At 48.6% G+C, this 13,377-nt stretch overlaps 1 protein-coding gene across 4 annotated transcripts in view; it reads left to right on the top strand.

The window, feature by feature from the left end:
* Positions 1–13,377, top strand: part of SEPTIN11 (septin 11) — a 119,888-nt gene that overhangs the window by 14,720 nt on the left and 91,791 nt on the right. For 3 of the 4 annotated variants that reach the window (XM_075929447.2, XM_075929446.2, XM_089778126.1), the window contains exon 1: positions 3,888–4,047. The exons of the other annotated variant lie outside the window; for it this stretch is intronic. In XM_075929447.2, coding sequence (XP_075785562.1) covers positions 4,018–4,047 — 30 coding nt within the window. In that variant the 5' untranslated portion in view covers positions 3,888–4,017. Of the gene's footprint in view, positions 1–3,887; positions 4,048–13,377 lie in introns of those variants that run through there. 4 annotated transcript variants of the gene reach the window in all.

Genomic DNA, 13,377 nt, shown 5'->3' with positions numbered 1-13,377 from the left:
AAACAAGGCTTCCAGTGTAAAACACTGGTATAGCTGGCCCTGGTGTACAAAGGAGGTAAACGGCACAGAAGCAAGTCACTTTTTAGACCACGGCACCGTGTCTGAACTAGACGGTTGCTCTGTCCAGCTACATTCCCCAGTGTAGGCAAAAACCGAGACTCGACATCCGTTGAACTGAAACTCACACTTTTCCTCGGGGAGAGCTGCCGCCTGGCTTTCAGCTTCCTCTCATGTCACGTTCCCAGGCCCTTAAATTGCGATGAAAATCTTGGAGGAAAGAAACCAGTCAGACCCGGGTATCCCTTTAATAATAATTATTATGATTAATAAATAGTAATAAAAATAAATAATCATTAATCAAGGAGGACTCCCCAAAATGGAGAAGAACTTTGGCAAGAGCTTTGAGGCCATGATTACACATCCTGACTGTATGTGGAAAACACAGTGATAAACAGCATCGTATTCACACTTCCTGGGATGGTCTTAGGGTGAGGGGGAGCACCCAGACTGCAGTACACAGTTACATTGCTGCATCCTTCCAGGGAGTCTGGGAACTACAACTCGAGTCTTCCCTTGTGCCCCTCTTGGTCTGGCAGGAAAGTCATTTCCTGCTTGTCTTAGCTGCCAGCAGACCGCTACCCTTTCCTTCCCAACCCCCTGCTATTCCTGGCTCTGCTGGCTAGAGCATTGGAGGGCTAGAAAACTTTGCTCAGATCCCTCCTTTCCCCAGGTACTCTAGGTGCAGAGTAAGAGAATGTACAGAACCATTTGGCCCTTCATAGAAAAGTAAGGCTGTGTCTAGACTGGCAAGTTTTTCCGCAAAAGCAGCTGCAAAAACAGCTTCCGTGTTAACCCCTGCAGCACCGGCCAGCAGCACCCTTCCCCCCCACAGCCGCAGGGCCCTGCATGGCCAGGCACAGCATCCGCCCACACGTCCTAGGGGCGAGCCCACACATGCCTCATGCGCCTGGAGGCTGGGCCATGCACCCCGGGGGTGGCGCCGCGTGCCTGGGGCGCCAAAATGGCTCGGGCTGACCCTGATTGGCGCTCCAGTCCTCCCACTGTCCCACCACGGGGCTGCTGCACACAAAATCTACTAGGCTGCCCCTCCTCCCCCGCCAGGCTCTGGCGTGGGAGGGGAATATGGGGAGCATCTTTCTCCTTCTCAGACGGGGTCACATGAGCGAGGGGCTTTTGTTTTTAACTTCTCACTTGTATGCGGCCCCCAACTGATTTTCTGTGGGTCAAAAAAGGTTCCATGCCCCTGTACAGGGGCGGATTTAGGGCAGGGCGAACGGGGCAGCCGCCCCAGCCCCGCACATAAAAAAGCTCCGCGCATGCGCCGTGGCAAAGAAGGGGCCCCGCGGAGTTATGCTGCCCGGGGCCCCGCAAAACAGTCATCTGCCCCTGCCCAAGCTCTAGATTAGGGGCTCAACTTTGCGAAATGCTGCGTACTTTAGTTCTGGTCCAGCAAACTTTACGCCTGTGGAGCTGGGTCCATTGAAATCATGTGCTTAAACTGTTGCTGAAGTGCTTTGCTTACTTGGAGGCAGACTGTTGAGCATTTTGTAGGTCTGAGCCTAGGGGCGTGACAATGCCTCTTATCTGAGTTTGGAAGCATGGACTGGATTGCAGGAGCAATCAGCCACAGATGTATTCTTATTCTTATTTAGTGAGACTGTTTAAAAACCAGAAAAAAATCCTCAGTGAGGCCATCTTTAAACATCATAATGGAGCAGCAAATGACAGTGTTTCCTAGTTCACCTTTGAGGCAGCAAAGATGTCATTGGCTGCCATTCACAATCTGCTCCAGCTGTGATGGGCTAATTCTTACGAAATCAGCATCCCCTCAATATCGAGTTCCCCTGCTTGAATGTGATCAATAGTGTCTATAAATAGCAGCAGGGCCAGGACTCAGCCAGGCGCTGCCTCTGACAGCACTGTGCCGCATTGATATGTCCATCGCCTTCCACATTCTGGCCTAACCTCCACCCTTATGACACACACCATAAACTTCATATTGGGGAAGTTCTGTGGTCTGTGTCATACAAGAGGTCAGACTCATTCAGTAGTTTTCACACTTTTGTACCAGTGACCCCTTTCACATAGCAAGCCGCTGAGTGCCAGCCTCTGTATACATTAAAAACACTCTTCAAAATACATATTTATCACTCTTCTAAATGCTGGCTGCAAAGCCAGCTTTGGCGTGGAGGCTGACAGTTTGATACTCTCCCCCCATGTGATAACCTCACAACCCTGGAAGGGTCCTGACCCCTAATTTGAGAATCCCTGGACTAGCTGATCACAGTGGTCCTTGCTGGCTAGGGACAATATGAATGTATGAACTCCGCAAAGCACTCCCAATAAAGAGGATCTTTCTCCAGCTGAGAGTACTGACAATTCTCTTTCACATCTCCACCCCTTTCCTTCCACTCTTTAATTACAGAGAAACCGGTACAAGAAGAGATCATCCCTATGAGGTAATCTCCTGTTTTAAGAGACAGTCTCTCTGTACCAGAGACACTTCCCTGTAAAAATTCCCTCCAGCTCTTGGTATTAGGAACTATCTGTGTTTGTATAACAGGGGTCTGCTCCGTGATTGGGATTCCTAGGTACTATTGCCAAATAAACAAAGTTTGCCAGCCCCTTCAGTGGTGGCTTACGCTGGGATTCACTGTATATACTACAATGACCAAGGATTGTTTTTAAAGCACAATGTTGAGTTCTGGGTCTGTCCATACCCAAAGGAAAACACAGCCCCTGCCCCAAAGATCCTGCAGCATCAGTGGTGAGTGTGGCCCTTGATAAATAGGTCCCTTCCCAGACACCAATGTTTGTCTGACAGTGCTGCGGGAGGGACTAGCGTTATTTCGAAATAACAGTGCGAGCGTCTACACGGCCATTCTGTTATTTCTAAATAATTTCGAAATAATGGACGTCTTATTCTGAAATTTGTAATCCTCATTCTACGACTGCATCTAGACTGGCAAGTTTTTCTGGAAAAAGAGCATCTAGATTGGCACGGACGCTTTTGCGCAAAAGCACTTTTGGCGGAAATGCGTCCGTGCCAGTGTAGACAGCTGAGAACCGTTTTGCGCAAAAAAGCCCCGATCGCAAAAATGGCCATCGGGGCTTTCTTGCGCAAAACGGTTCTCAGCTGGCTACACTGGCCCTTTTGTGCAAAAGCGTTTGCGCAAGAGGGCTTTTTCCCGAACAGGAGTGTCATTGTATTTGCGGAAGAACACTGACAATCTTACATGCAATCGTCAGTGTTCTTCTGCAAATTCAAAGCGGCCAGTGTAGACAGCTGTCAAGTTTTTCCGCAAAAGCAGAAAACTTGCCAGTCTAGATGCAGTCGTAGAATGAGGATTACAAATTTCAGAATAAGCCGTCCATTATTTCGAAATTACTTCGAAATAACAGAATGGCCGTGTAGACGCTCGCATTGTTATTTCGAAATAACGCTAGTCCCTCCCGCAGCACTGCCAGACTAACATTGGTGTCTGGGAAGGGACCTATTTATCAAGGGCCACACTCACCACTGATGCTGCAGGATCTTTGGGGCAGGGGCTGTGTTTTCCTTTGGGTATGGACAGACCCAGCACTCAACATTGTGCTTTAAAAACAATCCTTGGTCATTGTAGTATATACAGTGAATCCCAGCGTAAACCACCACTGAAGGGGCGCCCGGCGAGCAGAGGCGCTGGTGCCGAGGGGGATGGAGGTGCGGGGGGGGCCCATTTAGCAATCACAAGGGGGCGGGGCAGCTCCCCACTCAGAGCTTGTGGCTGCGGGCAGGAGGCGGGGGGGGCCGCGAGCCCCGGGCTCGCTCTGCCCCCGGGCGCTGTGCTCCAGCCGGGCTCGCCTGACGCGGGGGCGGGACCCCCCCCCCCGCCTGGCCAGGCCTCCGGCCCCTCCCCCGTGGCTGGGCCCTCCCCGCCGGGTGCCATGTTGCGGCGCTAGCCCAGCGCGCAGCGAGCCGGAGGTTGCAGCGGGAGCCGGCGGGGCGCAGCGGGCATGGCCGTGGCGGTGGGTCCCCGGCCCGCGGTGAGTGCAGCTGCCGGGGGCAGGGCGGGGAGGGGGCGCTGCCCGGCTCCGCACAGCGGCGGGTCGGTAAAAGTTTGGGCGCGGGAGGGGCAGGGGTGTGCGCGCGGAGGCTGGGCGGGCTGGTGGTTACATCGGGTGTGGGATCCGAATCAAGCCCCCTGCTCCTCGCGCCGGGTGTGGGATCCGAATTAAGCCCCCTGCTCCTCGCGCCGGGTGTGGGAGCCGAATCAAGCCCCCTGCTCCTCGCGCCGGGTGTGGGATCCGAATCAAGCCCCGCGCTCCTCGCGCCGGGTGTGGGATCCGAATCAAGCCCCCTGCTCCTCGCGCCGGGTGTGGGATCCGAATTAAGCCCCCTGCTCCTCGCGCCGGGTGTGGGATCCGAATTAAGCCCCCTGCTCCTCGCGCCGGGTGTGGGATCCGAATCAAGCCCCGCGCTCCTCGCGCCGGGTGTGGGATCCGAATCAAGCCCCGCGCTCCTCGCTCCGGGTGTGGGATCCGAATCAAGCCCCGCGCTCCTCGCTCCGGGTGTGGGATCCGAATCAAGCCCCCTGCTCCTCGCGCCGGGTGTGGGAGCCGAATCAAGCCCCCTGCTCCTCGCGCCGGGTGTGGGAGCCGAATTAGGCCCCCTGCTTCTCACACGTGGGGCGAGATCTGAATCAGACCCCTTGCTTCTTCCGCTGGGTGTGGGAGCCGAATCAAGCCCCCTGCTCCTCGCGCCGGGTGTGGGAGCCGAATCAGGCCCCCTGCTTCTCACACGTGGGGCGAGATCTGAATCAGACCCCTTGCTTCTTCCGCTGGGTGTGGGATCCGAATCAAGCCCCCTGCTCCTCGCGCCGGGTGTGGGATCCGAATCAAGCCCCCTGCTCCTCGCGCCGGGTGTGGGATCCGAATCAAGCCCCCTGCTCCTCGCGCCGGGTATGGGATCCGAATCAGGCCCCCTACTTCTCACACGTGGGGCGAGATCTGAATCGGACCCCTTGCTTCTTCCGCTGGGTGTGGGATCCGAATCAAGCCCCTTGCTTCTCACACGTGGGGCGAGATCCGAATCGAGTCCAGTGCTTCGCTTGGAGCCCTCCCTGGAAGGGACTGGGAGGTGTGTGCAGCCCCCGAGCCAGCCCCTCCGGCTCCCAGCCCTGTGTGCGCCCTGGCCGGCAGCGCGGGGAGAAACATTCGTAAGTGATGCTTCCCTAGCTGCCCCGTACAGCAGCAGGGATGGCGATTCCAGCTTGGTTCGTTCTTGGGAGGTTTCAAACGTCCTCTGTCCTGGCAGAAGCGGTGGTAAATTGGGTACCGGATGGAGACGCCTTAGCTCTACTTTCTCTTCCACTGCTTCGTACAACAGTTGGGCAAATAGTTCCTCCTTTGGGTAAAGCGTTTGGTGTTGTGTGCCCTGGGAGAGGGGAGAAATTGTGCTGGAAAACAGAAGGGTTTGGGGAGAGAAGGGTAATGCATCTGAAATCTGGATTAACAGGGCATGAAATGCTCTCTTAGCTTCCTCCCCAGCTATCCCCCAAAGAATAAAATACATGTAATAAATGGTGATGGTGAGTCAGTGTGGGCTTTTGGCAGCTCTGGCTTCTCCCAAGCAATTTCCCACAGTCAGAAAACATACAGCTGTTGGATTTAAGTGCATCTGTAGATTCCGTCTAGGATTTATTAAGGAGAGGGAAAATGCCTGGGATTTTAGATTTTGTTTTTTAGGTATTTTTGTTTGTTTTTCCACGTTGCTAATGGATAATCGCTGAGTTAGAAACCGTAATTTAAAATGACTTCTTGGGACAAGCTTTTGTCATTTTTGATGTAGACCAGTTTGGTTTGTGCTCCCGTTCCCACAGTGTTTTTCATACGTGCTGGGGAGTAGAAAGGCATTAAAAGCGATCTTACCAAAATACTTTCATTATGTCTAACTCTCAGAAATGTGGGAGAAATGAAGTGCTGACCAGATGAATGCACTTTCATACTTTGTCGGGAGGGGGAAGGGAAAGAAACTTGATTGACTCTTTCCTGTGTGTACCAGTCAAACAGATGTTGCACATGAGTTGAAGATTTTCAACGTGGCTGCTTTCTTAAATGATGTCTGTGTTCAAGATGGGACCTGGATCATACAGTCTCTGTTAGCGTTTATTACGTAATTATGGCTCTAACAGGCTAATAAACTGCATAGTTCAATGCAGCAGAGTAAATGTGTAAAGTCCCTTCTCAGTGTTGTTGTAGAAGGGGAAGTTGCGTTGCTAAACTAAACGAGTTGAAATTTAATAAAAGAACAACTATATAATAGCTACTATAAAGACAGAGCTGGCTGTGAAATGGCCCTCTAAGATCCCAGTTCAGCAAGGCATTAAGTATGCACTTTAAATGTAAAACTTGTACTTCAGTACAGGCTTAAATCCCGTTGAAATCCATTGGGACTGTAGCAGAGGCCTAAATGTGTTGCTAAGTGAGTGAGGAGCGACTTGTCTACATGAAGACGGGAACCAGTACAAGGTTAAGTGATAACTTATCTAGTTAAACTGATGCAAAAAGTGGCATGGTATTCATGTCTCAGAGGAGTAGCCATGTTAGTCTGTAACTTAAAAAACCATAAAGGACAAGTGGCCCTGGAGCACCTGATCCAGCACCTAAAAAAACAAATAGAATCATGAGCTTTCGTGGGCACCACCCACTTCTTCAGATGAGTGAAGCAAGAAGCACTGGGGCATAGAAACCCCCCAAAATTTAAAGCATTAAAAGAGGGACCAGGGGGAGGAGGAAAAAAAAACCCCGTCTGTCAATTATAGTGTCAATGAAATGAGGCTAATAGAGTGTCTGATACTTAGCTTTTGCTGTCATTTGGGTATTGACTATAACGGCCCATCCAGTCAGGGCCGGCCCGAGTCCTTTTGGTGCCCTGGGCCCGGGTGCGCGGCGCAGCCTTTGGGCGCACGGCGCATGAGCAGGCCTGCCCCCAGGGTGCACGGTGCATGCGCGGGCTGGCTACGGCTGCTGGCACGCAGCCCAGAGCCCACCCCTGGGGTGCACAGCGTATGCGCTGCCCAGCCCAGCACGGCCAGCACTGCTCGCGCGCGCCGGGCTGTGCAGGGCCCCGTGGCCGTGGGAGGAAGGGCGCTGCTGGACGGCGCCGTGGGGCCGGTGCTGCGGGAGGCACACGGCGCCTGATGGCAGCTATAAGAGACGCCGCGCACCCCTTACAGCTGCCATCGGGTACCCCCCATCGGTTGGCGCCCCACGCAGCTGCCCGGCACGCCCATGCCTCAGTCTGGCCCTGCATCCAGTTAATGTCTTTGTTCATTCCCTGGTAAACATGTCAAACTTGCATTTGAAGGCCAATCCCGCAGTCTCAAATCTCTGGTTGGTTCCTGAAATTATTCCGCAAAAGAATGGCTACTTTTAAATCTATTACTGAGTACCCAGGCAGGTTAAAATGTCCCCCAATCGGTTTCTGTGTGTTACCATTTTGAATATCTGATTTGTGTCTATTAATCCTTTGCTTTCATGTGCTAGTTTAAGTCCATTAGAAAGAGGTGTAAGCTGAACCAAAATAAGCATTTCTTAAACCGAAATAATAGTGCACCAATGGAAATATGCACCGGTTAAATTGGATATATCAAGAAAAGGGTAGACATTCCCCTTAAATTCAGAGCTTGAAAACCAAGCATTTAACTAATTTGTATCTTAAAATTTGTATAATATTTTGGGGGAAATGAAAGCAGAAGGAATGAAACTAAGAACGACTTAATCAGATTTAATGAACCAAGATATTCTTGAGTCATGTTTGAGATGGCCATAAACCTGCAGGATGTAAGGTTTATGCTAGTCATAAAACATGCATTAAAAAATAACTAGAACAAATATTACCCAACCAGCCACTCCAACGAAACCATATTTAATTATAACGTAGAAGGCTGGCTCAGTTCTGAAAGAAGGAAAGATTTTTAGAAGACCCTGATCCAGCAAAGGCTAATGCAGTTTATTCACTGCAAGCGATCTCATTGTTTTTGGTGAGAGTGATTCCTGCGTGTAAAGTTGTGCACGTGTTTTTGCAGGGTTATGGTAGGGATTCCAGTTTGTATCTGCTTAACATTATGCAACATGTTTGAGTGTTTTTAAGATTGTGTCTTAACTTGATAGGACGACTAGTAGCTCAAGTCCAAAAATGGACTTGAGCTACTAGTAAGATAAAGCTGTACTAGAATGCTACTATGTAAGATAAAGCCGTACTAGAATGCAAATTTTACACATGGGCCTTGGAAGATATTACAATATTAAAAATGACTTGAACTACAGTATATTAGATTTATCCTGAAAAGGTATCAATTATGCAGGAAGGGCTACCAATCACGCTCTCTAGAGAGAAAACCAAAGTTTGGGCTAACGGAGTACTAGGATTTGTGATTTTTAGGATGTTCCGGTATTTTTTGTTACTGCTGGCACAACGTCCGATTTCATTTAAAAAAATACAGAAAGAGAAAGAGAGATGTTGAGCTGACCCCAGGTGCTGTTCACCAGCAGTACCACTGATACCAAAATTGATAATTGAAAATTGTGGATGCTCTGCATCTTTGGAAAGCGAGGCTTCCATCTGTATTATTGGATGCATGCTCTTATTATGTACATGGTGTCTCTGACAGCTGGCAGAGTGGTTTATGGAAGGTGTAGCACCCCGCAAGGTGGGGAGGCATTGGAATCTCCATTTTACCGTTGGGAACTGAGGTGCAGCACGAGGATGCAACCAAGGTGACGTAGCAAGTCTGGCAGAGGAGGGAATTGACCCCGGAAGTAGCATCTAATGGCCAGATCAGTCTTTTCCCGGTGTTTGCAAATGCCTCTTTTTTTATTGTTGGGTTTTCTGTGGCCGTGATGCTTCTGGGAAGTTTCTTCTTCTCCCTTCTAGATAAATGTCTAGCGGGGTGCTATGAGCATGTCTACATTGTAAGGTCCTCAGACATCACAGTAGTGGGGCCCCATAAGTATCTATAATGGCAGCAGAACCCCCCTACCTGCATACAGAGGTTGCTTTTTGCAGACCCATCTCCCTGTTCGCAACTGTCCAAGCCATCTCTAACACCTTCCATCACAGACCTAGCAGGGGTGTGACCTCTGGTTTTCTCCACCAGGAAGATTCATTCAAATCTTTCCCCTTCTTGCTCTCCCCCTTTCAGTTGTTCCCAGGTGTTAACAACGCTGAGAGCCGGGGCGTGAACAGTGTGCCCCCTGCCTGGCTAACCTTTTTCTCAGTGGAGGGCCTTCAAGTGTTGTCCATCTTCCCTAGGGCTAGTTCCTTGTGAAGCAAAGGTGGGAGACTCTTGGAAGATGTTCCTTACCTAGGGATGCTGCAGAGCAGTTTGTTTTAAAGCCTAATGAGGGCCATTGAAATGCCATGGCTCATTAAGCAGCCTCAATCCAAGAAGCAAATGTTTGCTTACAGCTGAGGCATTTTACATTTTCCCCTCCCTTATCCCCGGGAGAGAGACTCTTTTCTGGCCAGTGCCTGCCCGCGCTGGAAAGAATCTGGGGGTTTTCTTTGTCCTTCCTCTTGGAATTTTTCCGTCTCTGACAATTGCAGAGGTGGGATGGGCACAAGGCTTTTATTTTTTTGTAACTAGTGGCACAAATCCAGCCAGCCGGTGCCAACCCTCTGAGCCCGTCCTGCGTGGCTTTTTGCAAAGGAGTCTGGAGGGCCACGGGAGACCATACCACTGAGAAGCTAGGTATCTCGTGAGTGGAGACTCTTTTAATCTACATTGCGCTTCTCCACCCTCCGTAGCGCAGGGCCAGTGGTATTCTAGAACTAGTTATGTACACTGTTCCTGTTAACAGCATTCGGACTCCAGGATAGACAAGAACTGACAGACCACCTTGCTGTGCTGTATTTGAAAAAAAATCCATAGGAAAGGGGGGGGGGGAGTCAATTCCCTGCAGTGTTTTACAAGTATCACCAAGTTTTTTCCTCTGTCTGTCTCTCTGTACCCCCACAGCATCTCTTTGGTCTTCCACTGAGATGGCCTCAGCTGTTCCCAAGTGAATTAAATCAACTATTGGAACAGCAAGCAAGTGACCAAGAGATTATATATCACCATTTCGCTAATAATTACCTCCCAACTCATGTCCTAGGGGTTTCTTATCCAAAAATCTAAACAGAGTCTGTTTCGAAGAGAGTTCTGTTCTGCAAACAGTGTGTCCTAGCTATGTGGAAGTCACTGGGAGTTAGTGTATGTGCATCTGTGTGTAGGACTGGGCCTTCTGTTTTCTCCTTTCATCTCCTGCTGTCACTGATAACGTAATGTCATGGGGCATTTCAGGGATTTTCTCAGCTGATTGCTTGTTTCCTGAACTCGGAATGTGTATATGTTTGAGTTCACCCCCTTCCTTGTTTTATTTTGATTCTATTAATATAGCCAGGGCTCGCCAGCCGCGCTGTCCGGCGTTCTGCACATGCACAGATTGCCCAAACCCGGCTCTTCCGGGATGTTATCTACTCGCCACAGGCGAGTAGATGACATAGATTGTCGAGCCCTGAATATAGGTATAATATAACATTACTATTAATATATTTATCATTTAAAATATATTAATAAATCTTGCTCCAAAATCATAAATATTTCCCTTAGGGGTGTTAAATTTAGATTAGCTAATCGAATAGTCAATGGTATTTCCATCGACTATTCAAATAGTTTATAAGGGCACCTCCACCTGGCTAGGCTCTTACTACAGTTCAAAAGTAGAAGCCCCGCAGGGAGCGCAGGGCCAGCGAGGGACTCCCGCTGCCCCTGCCCTCTCTGTGGCGCCTCAGCCTTTGAAATGTACAAGAGGCCCACCCTCTCGCATCACTTGTCGATCATCCCATAAGCGTACACTTATCGGATAGCCGACTAGTCACTTACACCCCTCACTTCCTTTACCAGCCATGTGCCCTCCTCAACTGTTATAGGGAAAGAGCTCTTTCTAGAAACTTGTTGGTTTTGTATCCAAACATCCACTTCTTTGGAGATTCCTGAACACCTGCTGCAAAGTCCTTTGGTAAATCTCATTGTATTTGTCCCTTGTGCTCCAGAGTAACGTTAATCTCTCTTAGGTCATAAGAGGAAGCTGAGTGAGAAGAATGTTTAATTTTTTTAAATTCTTCCACTGATGGATCAATGGTTTGGATTCTGAGGGGAATCCTCAGAAAAGGCTGACCTACTCCGGTCTGATATTTTTTCTCCATAAGGTGGCTGGGACAATCCTGCTCTGTTGAAGTCAGTGGGAGTTTTGCCATTGAGGTCAGTGAAAATAGGATCAGGCCCCATTTTCCTTTTGCGTTTAAGGAAGAGATTCAGTGTCTAAGGTGAGTATTTAAAAATCTTGACTCAGAACAATTTAACATGATTCCAGTCAAGTTTCCAAGATCTCTACCCTTGTCATCTTCCATTTATATTTTTAAACAGTAGGAAGATAAAGCCAGGATCAGCCTTGTGAAGATTGCTTTGATAATTACATAGAAGCTTTACTTTATTTATATTGCAGTGATAAACTGCAGCGCATAAGCTGTGCTGGAGAGTGAACGGAAAATCTTTTATTATATTGTTAGATCATTTTACTCTCAGCTTCCTCCCACAACCTATTCTTTGCGTTTCAAATCCTCTTCAACTGAGCTCAACACCCACCCCTTGCAATTTGAGTGGCAGTCTCAGACTGTAATAGTATTACTTTTTTTTTTTTTTTGCTGTTGGCCACACTTAGATGAATGAAGAATGCCAGGATTGTTATAATAATGGCTTTTTTTTCCAGTATAGTATTTGGCAGGCAACAGCATGGTTTGGCAAGTGAGAGACTTGCAACCTGGAAAGACAGCAGCATCTGGCTAACATTGAAAACACCTCTTGGCACCTTACTGAAATAACAATCGTTACCCAAGATGCTTGCACTTAGATTGTCTCCTGTTAGCTACCGAAGCTCCAAAAAACTGTAACTCTTTTCTCTTGTTTGTTCCTTCATATCTTTCTTGTCTCTTGTCTTGATTATTCTTTAGCTCAATAGGATTTGATACATGTATGTATAAGACATACGCTTTATTAGTTATTGATGTATAATACATATTCTTTAGTAGTAATTTGGGTCAAAATTTTTAAACAGAGGCTAGTTTTTGCCTTTGATTATTTGATTGCCACCCAGAGATATATTTTATTCAGAACGTGCTGGACACCCGCCTTCAAAAAATTGGGACCCTATAAAAATAAGGTTGAGACGCCATAATAAGACTGTCAGTTGGCTAACTGGGTAACTTGGGTGGTATTTTACCCAGTGACTCACTTGGAGTAGAAAGGGTGGGTGTATGTGCACTGTCTGTGTTTTTAAAAAACTTCTGGTCTGATTTAATGACTTCCAATGATGGAGACTTTACCCCATTCCTTGGTGACCTGTTCAATTGGTTAATTACACAAATTGTCTAAAAACCAGAACATCCCCCCCCCCCCCAGTGGAGCTCTACTTCATTAAAGAGGCTTCTAGATCTTTTCCCTGGGCAGGCACTTTAAGGTGTCTTGAGCTGAGTCGTCTCAAAATCCAGGCTTACAATTTCCGCTTTAAACCAGGGATGGAGAAGCTAAGGCCTGAGGGCCAGATGTGGCCCCTAAGCTCAGGATTCTCCCCCCAGCACTGGGGAGCTTGCACTGGCACTTCTGCTCCTTCTCCCCCCCCCCCCATGGGGGGCTGGAGCACACAAAATCTACTAGCCTGGATTCCCCAGGCTCTGGTGCGTGAGGAGAATGTGTGGAGTCTCTCTCCTCAGTCGGGGGCCACTTCAGTCAGGGTTTGTTTTGTTTGTGTTTGTGTCTCACTTGTGCGTGCCCCCTGATTAATTTTTCTGTGGGCCAGTGGCCCCCAACCCAAAAAGGGTTCCCCACCCCTGTAAACATTTCCCTGCTTGTGTCCAAACAAAATCATGATGTTAAGGGCTTTAACAAATAGGGAACCAGGGGTAGCTTTATTCCGTGGCTTTTGTTTTTTTCAAGGCACTAGATTTCAGTTTAGACGCTGAAAATGGCTTTTTTCAAGTATGTTTCCAGTATATTGTAGGTACTATTGTAGCTAATCTCAAACTCTTAATGCCTTGAATATTTAAAGGAATTTGTGTCTGCCACATAGTGTCTTTTATCACAGAAAGAGCGCAGGTTGTCTCGCTCTGTTTCATCTGTCTCATTAATACTGAATACGTGGCAATTTAATATGGCAGCTGAAGCAAAGGAGGAATTTCAGCAAGAATCTGACAACTGCAAGCTGAGAATTAACTGGCATTCTAGTGCAATCTGCTCTCTATAAAATAATTGGCACTCTTCAGTAGCATTTGACCTA

The sequence above is a fragment of the Pelodiscus sinensis genome, chromosome 4, assembly GCF_052426305.1.
Source record: "Pelodiscus sinensis isolate ZL-2025 chromosome 4, ASM5242630v1, whole genome shotgun sequence".
Lineage (NCBI taxonomy): Eukaryota > Metazoa > Chordata > Testudines > Trionychidae > Pelodiscus > Pelodiscus sinensis.
Note: the sequence above shows the minus strand (reverse complement) of the source record. Positions and strands in the feature narration are given on the sequence as shown.